Below are 14,510 nucleotides of genomic sequence, written 5' to 3'. Positions count from 1 at the left end.
TCCAGGTGGAACAAGAAAAATCATTTGCTTTATTCTGGGTCCTGGAAGCTCCAACGTGAATCCGAAAAAAGATGTAACAGGGGCAGCAGCCCTAAGGGCTGGGTGCAGACAACAGTCCTGGCTCCTTTGGCCCTGGGAGCCCAGAGGGCAGTGAGGAGGCTTAGCCAGAGGCCCGGGACAGAAGTCAGGCCCCCCTGAGTCTCCAGCCTGAGCCGAGGAGGTGGAGGAGAAAGAGGGCAGAAGACTGTTCAGTTCCTTAGAAATTGCACCATAGGAAGGTGCAGGCCTCGGGTTACTCCTCACCCTTCTCAGGGGTACTGGGCTCCCGCAACCACTTGGCAGCCCCCAGGGGCTCAGCCTCGAGGCTCGGCCTTGGCTCCCCCATGGGTCCCTCACCCTCCAGATCCAGCTCCTCAAAGGACGAGCCACTGGCACCCGACTCGCTGTAGCTGTGCTCACTGCGGGTGTCACCATCATCCCAGCCGCGGCTGCTCACCCCAGGGGACAGGGTGGCAGCTGAAGTCTCCCGGCTGCCAGGACCCACCTCCAGGCTCACAGAACTCGTGTCACTCATTGTGTCAGCTCCTGGGCCAAGAAGAGGGAGCACAAGTTAGCTAGGACCCCCACCCCCACCTCCAGGGCAAGGACAGAGGCTCTACCACTGGTCCAGCAACTCAGCATAGACATGCACTCATGAATAATAAAGCCGGGCCTGGCTCAAGAGGCCTATTCCAGCTGCCCTCTGCCCTCTGTCCTGACTGGGGCTGCACTGACAGGGCAGATGGAGAGAATGGGGAGGGAGAAAGGAGGGCAGTCTGCTGTGCACTCCTCTCCCTAGCCTGAATTAGCCTCAGCTCCCTGCACTCCCACAAAGCCTGCTCCCTCCCCACCCCCAAACAGTCCATTAAGGACCACTCAGCCCTGAGGTGAGGTGAGGAGCTGAGGGTAGAACAAAGAGACTCAAGCAGTGTCCCCTCCTCCATCTCCCATTTCCCGCTTGGAGAAAGGTTTGTCCAAAGCCAGCTAAAGAACCCTGCTCATAAGGCTCAAGGACAGGAGAATGGTCCAGGAAGCCTACTCTCCTGCCCCCTTTTCCCCATGCAGGGCTCCCCAAAAGCAGCCATATCTGGGAAGTCAGCTGGCTTCTGCCTCTGGCCCACACTGAACCCCAATTTGAGGAGGAGGTTGGGGAAGGAGTGGGATGGGGAAGTCCTGAAAAATCCTCAACAAGTTGCATGGGAGAAGGATGCTGGAATGAAGCATTTTAAGGGCTTTCTTCTTCTATGCCTGGGTCACCCCAGTAGAGCCCTTACCCACTTCCAACCACTGGTGGCTCCTGAGCCACAAAGCAGCTGAAGGGGACCATGGAGAACTCTGCTGGTGGCTGGAGAGCCCTAAAATCCCTCCCAGCCTGCTCCTCCTACCCCCAACACCTCCTCCAGGGCAGGTTCATCTGTCCTGTTCAGGAGCAACCCCCAAAATTCATCTTCCCAGATCAGAGGCACTGGCAGCAGTTGGAGGTGGCAAGGAGGGGCAAAGGGCTCAGGCCCACTGTGTGTAGGAATCCAGATTGAGAGAAGGCGGATGGATATGCCTCCCTTCCTGTGTGAGAGGGAGGGGGGCAGCTGTCAAACATCACAGAAGGTGAGGGGTGAGCCAGCTTCCTCAGATCCTATCTCCATGGTGATGGAGTCCCAAGCCCAATGCAGCTGGGGATTGCTTGGCATTTGGACTTGGCCTGGGACTTTCACTGAGCCTCAGCTGTGACACAGGGTGGGGGTGAGGGGATTTGGGATCTGCTCCCCCAATCCCTTTATCCCCAAGAAGATGCCCTCTGAGCTCTACTGGCAGAGGTGAGGTGAGCCCTGCAAGTGCCAAGCTCCTGGCCCAGGGCCGCCTTCTTGCTGGGGCCCCAGTCATGGCTCCCAGAGTGGAGACATTCAACAGTGAGCCAGGGTTACTCCCTGAGTTATGCGTAGTACCCTCTGACCCTGGGGCAGGACTCCAGCCCTTCTTTTGCTCCTTAAATGATTACTGGTGCCACACTGGCTGCAAGCCTGAAAGGAGCAAAGGAGGTGGGTAATTTCTCCCTGGCCCCATTAAACTAAGTTCTACTGTCCCACCCATCCAATGGCTCTCTTGGGACTTGGGTATGGGAATCTGCCTGCTTGCTGGCCGGATGCCTCCTCCCTCTCCCAGTTCCTAGGTGAGAAGTGACCAGAGGAAGGAGCCCAGGGGTGTCCCTTTAGGCCAAGGCCCAACACGCTGGGATAAGGACAGCCCCTGGGCACGTGCAGACACCTCTGGCAAATGAGCCTAAGGCAGTGAAGCAGTATCCTTCTAGCCCTACCAAGGTCTGCACAGAAAGAAGTCCTGGAGTCCTGGGCCTGTGTCCCAGGGCAGAAGAGGCCAGGCAAGGCAGAGCAGCACCTGAATCCTGAAGGCTGCTGGGACAGAGAATGAAGCTGCCACCTTCACCCTAGTCCCCGTCTCCTCCACTGCCCACAGCCAGTGCAAGGAGATCAAATATTCATCGCCTCTCTGGAGCTAAATAATACATCAATGTAATAACAGGCGCAAGGCAGCTAATCACCCCCTTTCACCTCCCAGCCCAAGTGGGGGCCACAGCAGGGAGGCAGACAGGGACAGGCCAAGCCTTGGGCAGCCAGGCGCCCACCACATGCTGCTGCACAATGGCATGCACCTGGCAGGCAGACACCCGGAGTCTGCCCGGGTGTCAGGGCAGACCCTGTCAGAGGTGGGCAGACCCCTCAGCCCCTACACCAGGGAGTGGGCGGGCAGGCTGGTGGGGAGGACAGGCCAAGGAGCTGGGGGCGGGGGAGCTAAGCTGCAGCCAGCTGTAGTGAGTGCCAAGAAGTCCTTCAACACCCCTGGCAGGCAGTGTTTGGAAGGGGTGGGCCAAGGAGGGGGGCGCAGGCAGCAGAGGGAGGTCGAAGGAAGGTCAAGTTGCTCCCTTTCCTGCCCTGGGGACTGCCCAGGCCTGCTGACCTTGTGCCATGTCCTGTGCCCACAGTAGGGGCACTGAAGAGTGTCTGCCAGGCACTACCAGGCGGGTGGGAGCAGTGCCCCATGGAGGTAATTAAGTGGCAGATGAAGTTAACTGTGTTGGACATGGCCCCTAGGGAGTGAAGACTGCCTCCCAGTCCCCTGCCCCCACCCCCGCCCCCGCCAACACATGTCTCTCAGGGTGACCTTGGCTGTTGAAGATTGGATGGACAGCGGGAATCTCCTAAAACAGGAGGTGAAGAGGGACAGCCACTTTTCTCCCAGCCCTTTACCACTCCCACAGGTCATGGACCTCCAGAGTCACATGAGGGTCCACCAGCACAAGGGTTGGACTCTCAAGGATTACCTGGGATGCTACCAGCAAGCCCTCTCACACAACTGGGGACAGCCCAGGGTCACAACAGGTCATGACAGGAGGGTGTGCTGAGAGCAGGCAAGCAACCTGCTAGCCTGGACCTACAAAACCTGGATCTGATGGAAGGGGCCCGGCACTGACCTCCTGGCTCCCCCCCCGCATGCTCTCTGGTTGCTCTTTGGCAGGAAGAAAGCAGCTGGCTCTGGGCAGGGCCCCAGACTGGGGGACAGGAGAATACCTTGTTCCCCACCTTACGTTCCAGATCCAGTGCCAATCTTACTTCCTGATGAGCCCCACCCAAGTGACGCCTTTCCTGAGCAGCCTCAGCCCCCTCCCACGAGCATCCAGCTGTCTGTGATCTGTGTTTCCAGGGGTACTCTTGCTGCATCTGAAGGGAATGTGAGTAGGGTCTTGTATCTGTGTTACCAGGGATAAAGTGTGTGAATCCACATCTGCATGGATCCGCGTGTCTAGGAACAGGCAACTCTGCATGTGGGCAGGTGGTTGGGCAAGGGTCTCCTCCTTCTGATTCTGCCAAGCTTACCCTGGAACCACAGTGCCAACCCAGCCAGGGAGACGGCTCCTCCACCATGCCCCACACATCCAGGGAGGGGGGCTCCAGACAGGGCCCCACCCTCCTTCCCCCACCCTCCGTACCTGTGCCATCCACCTGGGTGTCATCAGCCTCCGCAGGCCCCCGGCTTTTCCGCTCTGTCTCCTTCACCTCAGGCACATAGAAGTCTCCCTGTCGTGCCAGCGGGCACATGAAATAGATCTGGTCTTCCTGGTAGATCTCCAGCCGCGGGTGGGCACAGAGCTTCCGCTCCTTGTCAGAGTGTGAAAGGTGGGATGAGCTCTCCAGGGACTTTAACCTCCTTGTCCCTGAGTGGCCCCAGGAACCATCTATTTTTTATTCCCTCCCAGGGGGCTGGCTCCGTCTCCTGCCCCAATCTCCCTTAAGTTCCAAATCCCTGCTGAGTGAGGCACACACACAGCACCCTAAGGGTAGAGTCCCACACTCCAGGGGGGCAGTGGTCTGAGGACCCAGGACAACATCCTAGGACAGGTACTAAAAATCCCCAGGGCCCACCACTGCTAATCCTGGGAACAAAAAGCTGCTCCAGAAAGCAATGGTCTCATAGAGCCATGAAGCTTCGCACTGCAGACTACCCTAAGTCAGGGACTCCAGGTTCCAGGTGCCCAAGTCATGCCAAGCTCTGACCTGCCAGACTTTCCATCTCAGGACCCCGTGGCCCTGACCTCCTCTCTGCCCAGGACAATGCTGATTGACCCACCAATATCAGGAGAGGTCAGTGCCGCTGACTCTTAGGCCTCTAGCCCCTGCCCTTGCAGGCATGTGACTGACAAACCCTGGATTGGCGTTCCAGGCCAGCTAAACCTCTCTCCTACTCCTACTCCCCTGCTGGTTCAGGTCTATGCCAACCTCCGAGACTATCAGATGTGGCTAGTTTCCACCCCTTCTCACACCTCAGCCCAGAGTTTCAGCAGAGGGGAAGAGGCAGACCCTAGGCTAGAGGAGCAGACAGGACAAGAAGGTCTAACACTGGACATTGCCTGACTCCCCAGTCGGCTGAAATAGCAGCTTATAGGGCCCAAGAGGAGACAGGCGCTCCACTCTCCTCTGCCTGGACACAGAACCCAAAGCTCTGCATCCCCCAGGGTGTGTGGAAGGTGCACAGACTTATGCCAGAGCTGCCTGAGACAGGCAGAACAATCAGAACAGGGGTCAAGTGAATATTGCTCCCGAGCCTGCCTCTCTTTCCTGCATTGGAGCACAATTATCCACTAAGATGACTGCGAGGTCCATGCCCTGTCACTGCTCACCCGCCAACCTTCACAATATGGCTATTTATAGCACCCGCCCAGCTCTCACCATGAGCTCTGAAATGAGCCTTCCACTTAGCGGTAATGAGAGACTTATCGCCTGGTGGGGAAAGCCACTCCAGGGCTCCACTTGTGTGACTGCCTGGCCAACCTTAGGGCTGAGAAACCAACGTCCAATTAAGGCAAGTGAAGAGGGGTAAAAATGAAACCCTGGAGAAGAGAGGAAGGGAAGAGTGAGGCTGAAAGGTTCATCCAGCCAGGGTCCTCAGCAGCCTGATGGAAGCCACATGGGGGTGGATGTCCTGGCCCAAGGTCTAGCTGCAGCTTAGCCTCTGACTCCACACATGACCCAGGCAAGGCCTCTCATCCTAAGTCTCTGTGTGCTCAAACACAGAGTAGGACATGCTAGCCCTGACACCTCCAGGGACAGTGAAGGAAAATCACTATTTTTAAGATTGAGTCTGACCTTTTTTGCCAACTTGGGAGCTCTATGGGCTATCTCGGCCCCCCGCTCCATGCCCCCAGCTCTTCCCATCTCTGAACACACCAATGGCTGCTTCTGCTTTTCTACCTGCCCACACACCCACCCAAGGCCTGGTCTTCAGAAGGAGGGTAAATAAGAACATGACATCAGGAATGAGGAGGGTAAATAAGAACATGACATCAGGAATGAGGAGGCTCTGGGGCTCCACTAATGCCAGCACTTGGGGGCAAGCATCTGCCAAACCTGAATCCCACTCAGTGACTGGGTCATGTTGCCAAGGCCAGGGTCAGAGGCCTCCTGAAGGTCCAGGGCCTTTCCTGAAGCTAGAGGGAATAAAAGGCCCCTGAACCCAATCAGAGCATGGCCTTCACCAGCATCCCATGCTCAGGGCATTCAAAGGGTCTAAAAGGAAGCTGCTGAGTGGCCATCAGCTACCCAGAGGCCCATATCTCAAGGGCTGTAGACAGATGACTTTTGGGGATACTTCCAGGAACCAGAGCCTGTGCCCACCTAGAAATCCCAGGGACAATGGGACAGTACCCCAAACCTCACCAACACTCAAGCCACCTGCCTAGCTTTCCTTCTGGAAGTAACAAGGATAATAAGAGGGAGTAGTGTCCCTTCCACCTTCCCCTCTAGGCCAGGCATCAAGGTGGGTAGCACCAAGCAGCCACCCTTGCCACCTGCTCTCCAGCCCCCTCATTGGCAGGCAGGAGGCAGCTCTGTGGCTGCTCTGCGCATCTGCCTCCTCCGGAGAGCCCAGCTCTGAAGTTGCCTGGCGGTGGACAGCCCTGTTGCCATGGAAACTGCATCCTCCATCCTTGCCGTCGCCTTCATTTCAAAGCCATCGGGGAGAACAGAGGAACAAGGGAGACAGAGAAGGGAGAGAAAACTGTGGCCTGGGGCTACGCAGCCATTCCTCCCCTGCCCAGCCCTCCCTCCTCACAGCATCCCACACAGGGAATGCCAGCTGCCCAAGCCTGCCTCCAGGCCCCTGGAAGGGCAGCCTCATACCTGAATCAAGCCCAGTCTTACCCCTGCCACCTGGGGTCCCTGGCCCTCCCTACTGGAAGGAGGCACAGAGCTAATTAAAATCTCATTGACGGCTCAGCCCCAAATTATTTTAACACATGCCGGATCCTATCAAAACTCAGACTCAGGCAGGAAGAAGGCAAAGGCACAAACTTCCAACCCAGGCCCATAGATATAGGAGGGGCTTGTAACTGTCCCTGTAGCCTCTCCTTGAGACCCCTCTCCATGCTCTGCCCACTGACCAACAATGAGTCCCAGTGGGGGCTGGGGATGGTGGGTGTGGGACAGGGGAAGGACTAGCCATATGCTCTGCCCCTAAGAGATCAGGCAGAGAAGACAAGCCCTTTCCCTCCCGGCCAGGTGTAGCCTCTGAGGGAGGAGAGGGAAGCCACAGGCCAGCTCTCAGGTCCTCAATGCACAGCAGGAGCTATGGCCCAGGCAGCATGTCAATGAGCTGGTAAATATTGGAAAATCATCAGAGGAAGGCAAGGCCAGCTGCCTCTCCCTCAGCTAGCCCCAGGGAGCCCTTGGAGAACAGACTGCCAAGGACACCAAGCCAATGCCACACTGGGCTGGTACTGCCAGGGAAAGGGGCCTAGAGTCCTCCCAGCCCCGGGCACACCCCTTCCCACAGCCCAAGCAGCCAGAGGCCTGAGGAAGCAGCACCGAGACAGGAGAACCTGCTTGGGACACTGAAGCCACTGGCTATCTGACGAGGCCACAACCCAGGGCAACTCACCCCTACACACAGACTCAAGGGGATCACAGAGCCCTGCTCCAAGGTGGGAGAGATGCAGACATCTACAGTCTTCCCCACCTAACAGAAAGAAGTAAGCTAATCACGCCAAGGTGTCACCAGGGACTGCTAGAAACTGGATTCTGGAGTTTCAGTCTCAGACACACCTCCAAGGCTTCCCTCCCACCTGGCCTTCCACAAACAGAAACAAGAGGGGGACTTGGGACACCACCCATAATGCAGGGGTTTCCAGGAGACTCAGTCAGAGCACTTCCCCCACCAGCATCTCTGCACTGACACCAGCTCACCCCTATAAGGGTGCTGGCAGATAAGGGAAGGAGTGATGCACAAAAGGCTGCCATGGTGCCACTGCCTCGGCTACTTTGGGAACATGCCACTCACTCTCCTCACCTCAGGTTGAACTCATCTCCTCGGTGCAGGGGCAAACATTCGGCCCACACAGCTCAGGGCTCCTGCAAAGGGGCTAGACTGGGATGCTGCACCAGTGCTTCCCTGGTAGTTCTTACTGAACTAGGGGAGGGGAGGAGGGAGGCAAGACAGGGGACCTGAACTACCCTCATTTGGTGTTCTGCTCCCGGAGCATCAGCCTGTGCCCTGGCCTCAGCTAGGGGTGGGGAGGGCGTGGTGTGCAGAAGAGGTCAGGCCCAGGAGGGAGACTGAGGGTGGATCCCATTCCCAGGCTGCCCAGAACCTGGGTGTGCTCAGCAGTAGGTGGCCTCAAGTCCCCAGGAGGATGAGGCAATGGGTGTAGGCCAAGGACTGGGTCACAAATCTCCTACATGAGCTCTAGGCCTACAAAGGGATGAGGTCTGCTCCATCCATCTCTGCTCCATCACAGCCCTTTACTTCTTGTCTCACTGGGGTGAGGGGCCCTGTGCCTCCCTGTTCACCTGGAGCGGCCCTGTCCTACCCGTTCCTCCACACCAGGCTGGACAGCCAGGCAGCCACACAGCCGGCAAACAGCTGTTGCATCCCACCCGAGGTGGTGACATCTCTTCACTGGGTGAAGTGAGGCATGCTCATTTTTAATTACACAGACACTGACATGCACCCGCCTGCACACAGCAGTCCCTGCAAGTGGGGGCTCAGACCCTGGAGGCCCCTTAGGCAGCCGGTCTGCATTGAAGTGCAAAGTGACAGGGTAGGCACAGTAGGGGCTATGGCTGGAATGTGGCACATTGTTATTATTCTGCCCAGGAACTTCTGTCAACTTCCCCCTCTCTGGCTCCCTCTCATCCCCAGTGGGCCTCTCAACAGCCTCTGGCCCAGAACCTAAACCTGTCTGTGGGACAAGAGGTGACAGCAGGAGACAGCTTTGGGGACTTTGCAGTGCCAGCAGGGAGAGCCTGCAGAAGGGTTGGTAAGCACCCTTCCTCCCTGGAGCAGGAGGCCCAAAGGTCTGAAAATGAGAGGCAAAGGAGACAAGGAATGAGAGACTACCAGGGAGGGGACAGAAGGGGCAGGAAGTAGCAGAGACAGCTCCAGGCAGGAGTCCTGAGCCTTGGCCTAGCTACTGACAAATAGGTAGCTTCTCTCTGGGTCTCAATCTTCCCAAATATAAAATAAAGAGATTGGAATAGATGACCTCAAAAGAAGCGAAGAACCAGAAAAGATTAATAAAAAATCCATTATTAAAGACAAGACAATTGTATACTTGGAAAACTCAGAAAGAATCAATGGAGAAACTACCACAAGCATTAAGCTCATAAAACTGACAAAAGCACAGCCCATTTTTCTGTGCACTAGTCAGCCAGTTAGAAAATGTAATGGAAGCAAGAGAAGGCCCTCTTGGAGTCAGGTCTAGCCTTAGCTGAACTGGGAGCCCCCCTAAATGGCAGGGGAGGGGATGGTAGAGGAGCCAGGCCTGGGTGGGAGCCTGGGGAAGATGGCAGAAAAGGGGAAGGTGTGAGGCAGAGTAGGGCGGGAAGGTGGGGTGCTGTGCCTGCTGCTGCCGCTGCCTGAAGACTTTTCATTTTCACCTCAGAGCCGGCAGCTTGCCACACAATTTACACCTCTGCTCATATCCTGCACACCCAGGCCCTGGCTTCCTGGGAAGCCCATGAGGGGGGCCTCAGCAGCAATGGAGACCAGGGTTGGGCAATGAGAAGCAGGGGAGGGTGGTTCCCTCTAAGCAGACACAGGGGACACAGGCCCTTAAGCATCTCAGTGCCTGGTTGGGCTAAGAAGACCCTGACCCACAGCCATGCTCAAGTGGCCAATACTCAACACCAGTTCAGCCCTGCTCTGGCCTTCTGGGCCTTCATGGAGCAGGACCACAGCACTGGGAAGCATTGGGGTGGGTACTCCGTGGAGAGCTCAGGGGCTCAGACTTGGGATCCTATCACTCTCCTTTCCAAATCTGGGAGGGGAGCCACAGCCTCCCAGATGACATTGTTGCCATGGCAGGCTCCACAGCCCACCCGTCTCCAAGATCCAGCCACTCTCTGCAGCATCTGTGCAGTCGAGGACCTTGAGCCAGTCCAGCTCATAAGCCAACGAAAATGTTGCTGATTGATTATCCAGCAGCAGGAAAGCTGCTTGGTGCAGATGGAGCTTTGAAGCCAAGGAATCAGGGAGCCAGAGGAATCACGATGTGCCAAAGGGAAGGACAGGTGGGCAAGTGGGGATGGAGAGGTGGGGGAAGGAGAGAAGGTAGGGGAGGAGGAGAGGGCCCTGAATTTCTCATCTGGGACTGGCACCTCCACCCACCCCTCAGGGAAGACCTTCTCTCTGGAGCCTTAGATTGCCTGTCTGCATAACCAGACAAATAGTCTCTCTTTGTCTGAGGGCTCCGCTAAAGGACAGAGTTGTTCTGCTCTGGAGGAATCCCCCTCCTAGGAATCTCTCCTTCCTTGTTCCCGGAATCTCAAGTTCTCTGGAGAAGAGCAAAAGAATTCTTCCTTGGTAAGGCCCATCTGCCAGAGGAAGAAGGCTCTCTCTGGATTGGTGACAACCCAACCCCACAGCACCATCCAGACAAGCCTCAGCCCCCAGGGTCCTGCAGGGCTGCCAAGCTACCATATCTGAGCTGGTATTTCGAGAGTGGTGGCTCCCACGCCCGCCCCAGCAAAGGCTGGCTTTGTGCTTTCATTCCGGGGGTAGGGGAGTGGGGAGGGGTGAAGCCAGAGAGGCTGAGGAACAGGTTCCAGGGCCCAGGCTTGCAGAGGGGAGAGGCCTAGCTCCTGTGGGGTCCCCCAACACCTCAACACCCAGGGGCAACACCCTAAAGAGAGTCAGGTGTATGTCTGGGGTGGGGGACGGGGGTCTCCTCTTGGCTCGTAGGGAGGGGGATCTGGGAGTGGAGTCATAGCTACCCTGAGCTAACTTCTGTTACTCTCGTTCAGAGTTTGACTGTGGCCTCCAGCTCTTCCTCCCCATCTCTCAGTGCTCATAGTCCTGTTCCAAAGTCAGCCTGGATGCTGTCACTTATCGGCTCAGAAATCATCAGTGGCTCCCTTGAGCCTGCAGGACTCAGCCTCATCTCTTGCTCCAACTCTGCACTCCAGCCACACTGGATACACAAGCCATGCCCAAGTCAGTGCCTCTGCCTGACCTGCCTTCCCACCTGGAAAAGGCTACCCACCCTGTAAAGCTCAGTCCAAATGCCACCAACCCCAAAGCTTGCTTTGCCTTTCCCAGTGAATTCATCTCCCCCTCCCCACCCCACTCCCTCTGTGGGCACAGCTAAGCCCTGTGGCTGGCAGAATGGGTAGGAGGAAAGAGTTCTGGGGACTTATCACTCAGCCCCAATCCTGATGCTTCTGAGAGTTCCCTCCTCCCTGAGCTGGGGAAGGCCAATTAGCAGGCGGCAGCACTGGCAGGTGAGCTGGCCCTGGAGCCCCAGTGAGGGAAGCCTGGGAATGGAGCCGCCTCCACCTCACTGAGGGTGAGGACATGAGGCCCAGTAAGGTACCTGCAGCAGCTGCTGCCTGTGCCCAGAACAGCTGCCAAGGTGTCCCTTAATGAATGCCTGCTGGGCAAACGGGCAGCCAGACTCTTCCTGTCCTTTGCTTCTGGTTTAGTCTCCCAGACTGACAGCTTCAGTCCCTGACCTTGCCCACCAGGGTTGGAGACAGAGGGTCAAAAGCGTGTTGTGCCACAGCACTGCTATTCCAGGCCCACTCTGAGCACCATCCCCAGTGTATCCCAAGTTCATGACAAGTCCTCAGCTTTTAGGGCCCAGCCCCACTCATGGACAGGGGAGAGTGGCAAAAGGCCTGTAGTCATCACAATGATTCTCAGCCCAAGGGACCTAGCCTGGACTCAGCCACTGCTTCATCCCTTGCCCTTGGGTAACCGCCCCACCCCAGGCCTCAGTAGCCCTATTGATAAAATAATAGGGATGCTGGCTTTGATTAGGACTTTATGCCTGCCTCCTAACTGGTTCCCCCATGCCGCCAACAAGGCCACACAAAATTTGGGCCCAGTAAATAACTACTGAGTAAGTGACTGAGCTGAGACACCAGGAGGGCCTTTCTTATTAAAAATAAAGCTCGGGAACCCTCCCACATTAGCTCAGCAAAGGTGATGAGCAGGGGGAGAGATGACCCCAAATTTCATTTTCCACTGGGGATTCCCACTGCCAGGGCCACGCTATTCCCCACTGGTGTTCTGTTCCCAGCGTGGACTCAAACCTCCTCCACCTCTGATGCCCTCAAAGTCCCCCAGACAGCTTAAGGGGAAACAAACACAGGAGATTATGAGCCACTGGATGGGACCCAGGCTAACCATGCTGCTGGAAGCTTCCTCGCAACCCACAGCTCAACAGGCTAACCCACTTCTGTAGGCAACCTGCTGAGGCCCCTGCTCCTTAGTTGCCAGCTGGCTGCCCCTTAACACTGCCAGCCCATCACCCACCATTCAGGACTTCAGTCACAACCACTCCAGGGAGATCTCCACCCTGACACTCCCCAAGGCCTCCTCCAGGTCCAGCTTCCAGCTCCTCCAGAAACAAGTGCCTCTTCTGAGAGCTCCCGCCCCTGCCCGGTGCCTCCCAACTCCACTCACCGCAACTGTCGTGGTGTCCTGAGGATCTGGAACAGACATGCATCTGCCCAACTGTGCATCCCTCACAGGACAGAGGTTTTCAAACCAGTTAAGTCTTAAACATCCTCCTCCAAAAAAAAGTTCACAAGGCCATCTGATTTGTAAAACCCAGGGGCAGAGCAACTCCAGTTGAAGCAGGTAAAGGTCTGAGTGCAGCTCCCCGACCCCTGGCTGCCAGTCATGGGGGCACCTTGGTACAGCCCCTAGGCTCCTGTCCCAGAGAAGTCTGAGAACTAAGGTCTCCCTGCCCACGGCTATCCCTGGTAGGATAACCCCATCAACCCAGCTGTCCCAGAACTCTACCACCGAGGTTCCCCCGAATGGCTCAGTATACCTGCCCTGCCTACCACACCTGTCCAATTCTATGGAGAAAGAGCCACTATCCGACCTCCAGGGCTGACCTGCATTTCCCAGCCAACCTGCCTCCATGCAGACAATGCCCAGTGTCTCCCTGAACTCAGGAGAAGATGCCCTAACATCACAGACCACTCCCTCAACACCCATCAAAAACTTCCGGGAAAGCAGAGACTCTGGGAAGAGGGTTTATGGGAAAAAAATCACAGTTCCTGTTGCGAGGAATTCAGGTACAGGGGGCCTGGCTGGAGATTCTAACACTCTCAGTGACCTCCACTGCCAACTGCAGGCAGATATAAGTCAAGTATCGAGTGTGGGGACCTCACACACAATCCCACACATGGGTCCCCAGGCCTCCCACTCAGTTCTGGACACCTCCATGTGTCCCAATTCTTCCCGGGAGGTTCATTAAGACTGGTCCCACCCTGCGGTGAATTCTGGGGCTTCTGCCTATTACCTGGGGCTGACATCTGGGACCCACCTTCTCTGTGTCCTTGCAATTTCAAGGGAGCTCAGTTCCCTCCTGCAGCTGCCAGGTGCTCAGGGAGAGTGGTCTCCTCCTGCCCTGGAAGCTCACATCTTGGACTCTGGTGGAGCAGCCTGAAAAAGCTGAGGCATCTTCCATGTGGACTGATGGTCACACAGCACCCAGGGACCCGTCACACTTATGCTGTCCCAGGGGGCTTGGCTTGGAGGCCCCCAGTGGTTTACATGGAAGAAGGCAGAGTTCCAGCCCCAATAGCTCAGCTTACCAGGCTGCCAAACTACAGAAGCCTGGCCAGAGAGTCAGGGGCTGCCACACAGACCACAAAGCTGAGATCTGGCCGTCCTTCCAGAATATCTACAGAGGCCTGACAAGTGCTTCTCTTCAGGCTCCTCATGGTAACACTGAGGACCCCTGCTGTCTCATAAGACCAATCCTGCCCCAGGCTCAGGCATACCTGCAACTGCCAGGACAGCAGCTGCTCTCCACCTCCCTCCTCCAAAGCTCTGAGATCATTCACCTCCAACTCGCGCCCCAGCGACTGGGGAGGCAGGTGAGCCTGCCAAGCCCTCCCTCACCCCTCTTGAAATAGAAAGTTGATGGCTGCTGTCACTGCATCTGAAGCAACGCCACAGCAGAACCAGCCTCAGATCCAGAGAGAAGCCAGCAAGGTGGAGAAAAAGAAGGATGTGGGCTCATGTATGTAACGTGACACATGGTTAAAGGCAGCCAGCTGTCGGGGTTGGGAGAGTCAGAAGCGCCCAGTCTCATTAGCAGCCTCCTTTCTCTGCTCTCAGGGCGGTGGGGAAGAGGGCAGGTGTGAGAGCGAGCCTTATATTCTCTGCTCTCTGTCATCGAGGCTGAGAGAGGCACAGGGCCTCCCCCTGTCCACTGCAGGCAGAGACCAACAAACAAAACCAGCTCTTCCTCGTGTTTCAACTGGCTTTGACCCTCAGGATGAAAGACCATGAGGGTAGAGGTGAATGCCACCCCTAGAAACCAGCAGAGCACCTGGGCTGCGCTCCAACTGTGGGCAGCCTGGCATCTCTCACTCTCCTACACAGCATGCCTCAGACACCTCTGGAGAAGCCCCTTGCCCTGCACCCCTGCTTCCTCATCCCAGGCA

At 56.7% G+C, this 14,510-nt stretch overlaps 1 protein-coding gene across 6 annotated transcripts in view; it reads right to left on the bottom strand.

Moving 5' to 3' along the window:
• Positions 1–6: 6 nt before the first annotated feature.
• Positions 7–14,510, bottom strand: part of TEX264 (testis expressed 264, ER-phagy receptor) — a 29,152-nt gene continuing 14,648 nt past the window's right edge. For all 6 annotated transcript variants that reach the window (XM_072941376.1, XM_072941380.1, XM_072941378.1 and 3 more), the window contains 2 exons: positions 4,040–4,208; positions 7–585 (listed from right to left, as the gene is read on the bottom strand). In XM_072941376.1, coding sequence (XP_072797477.1) covers positions 293–585; positions 4,040–4,208 — 462 coding nt within the window. In that variant the 3' untranslated portion in view covers positions 7–292. The remainder of the gene's footprint in view (positions 586–4,039; positions 4,209–14,510) is intronic.

This window comes from Vicugna pacos, chromosome 17 (assembly GCF_048564905.1).
Source record: "Vicugna pacos chromosome 17, VicPac4, whole genome shotgun sequence".
NCBI classification, from domain to species: Eukaryota; Metazoa; Chordata; class Mammalia; order Artiodactyla; family Camelidae; genus Vicugna; species Vicugna pacos.
This window is presented reverse-complemented; position numbering and strand designations above follow the sequence as displayed.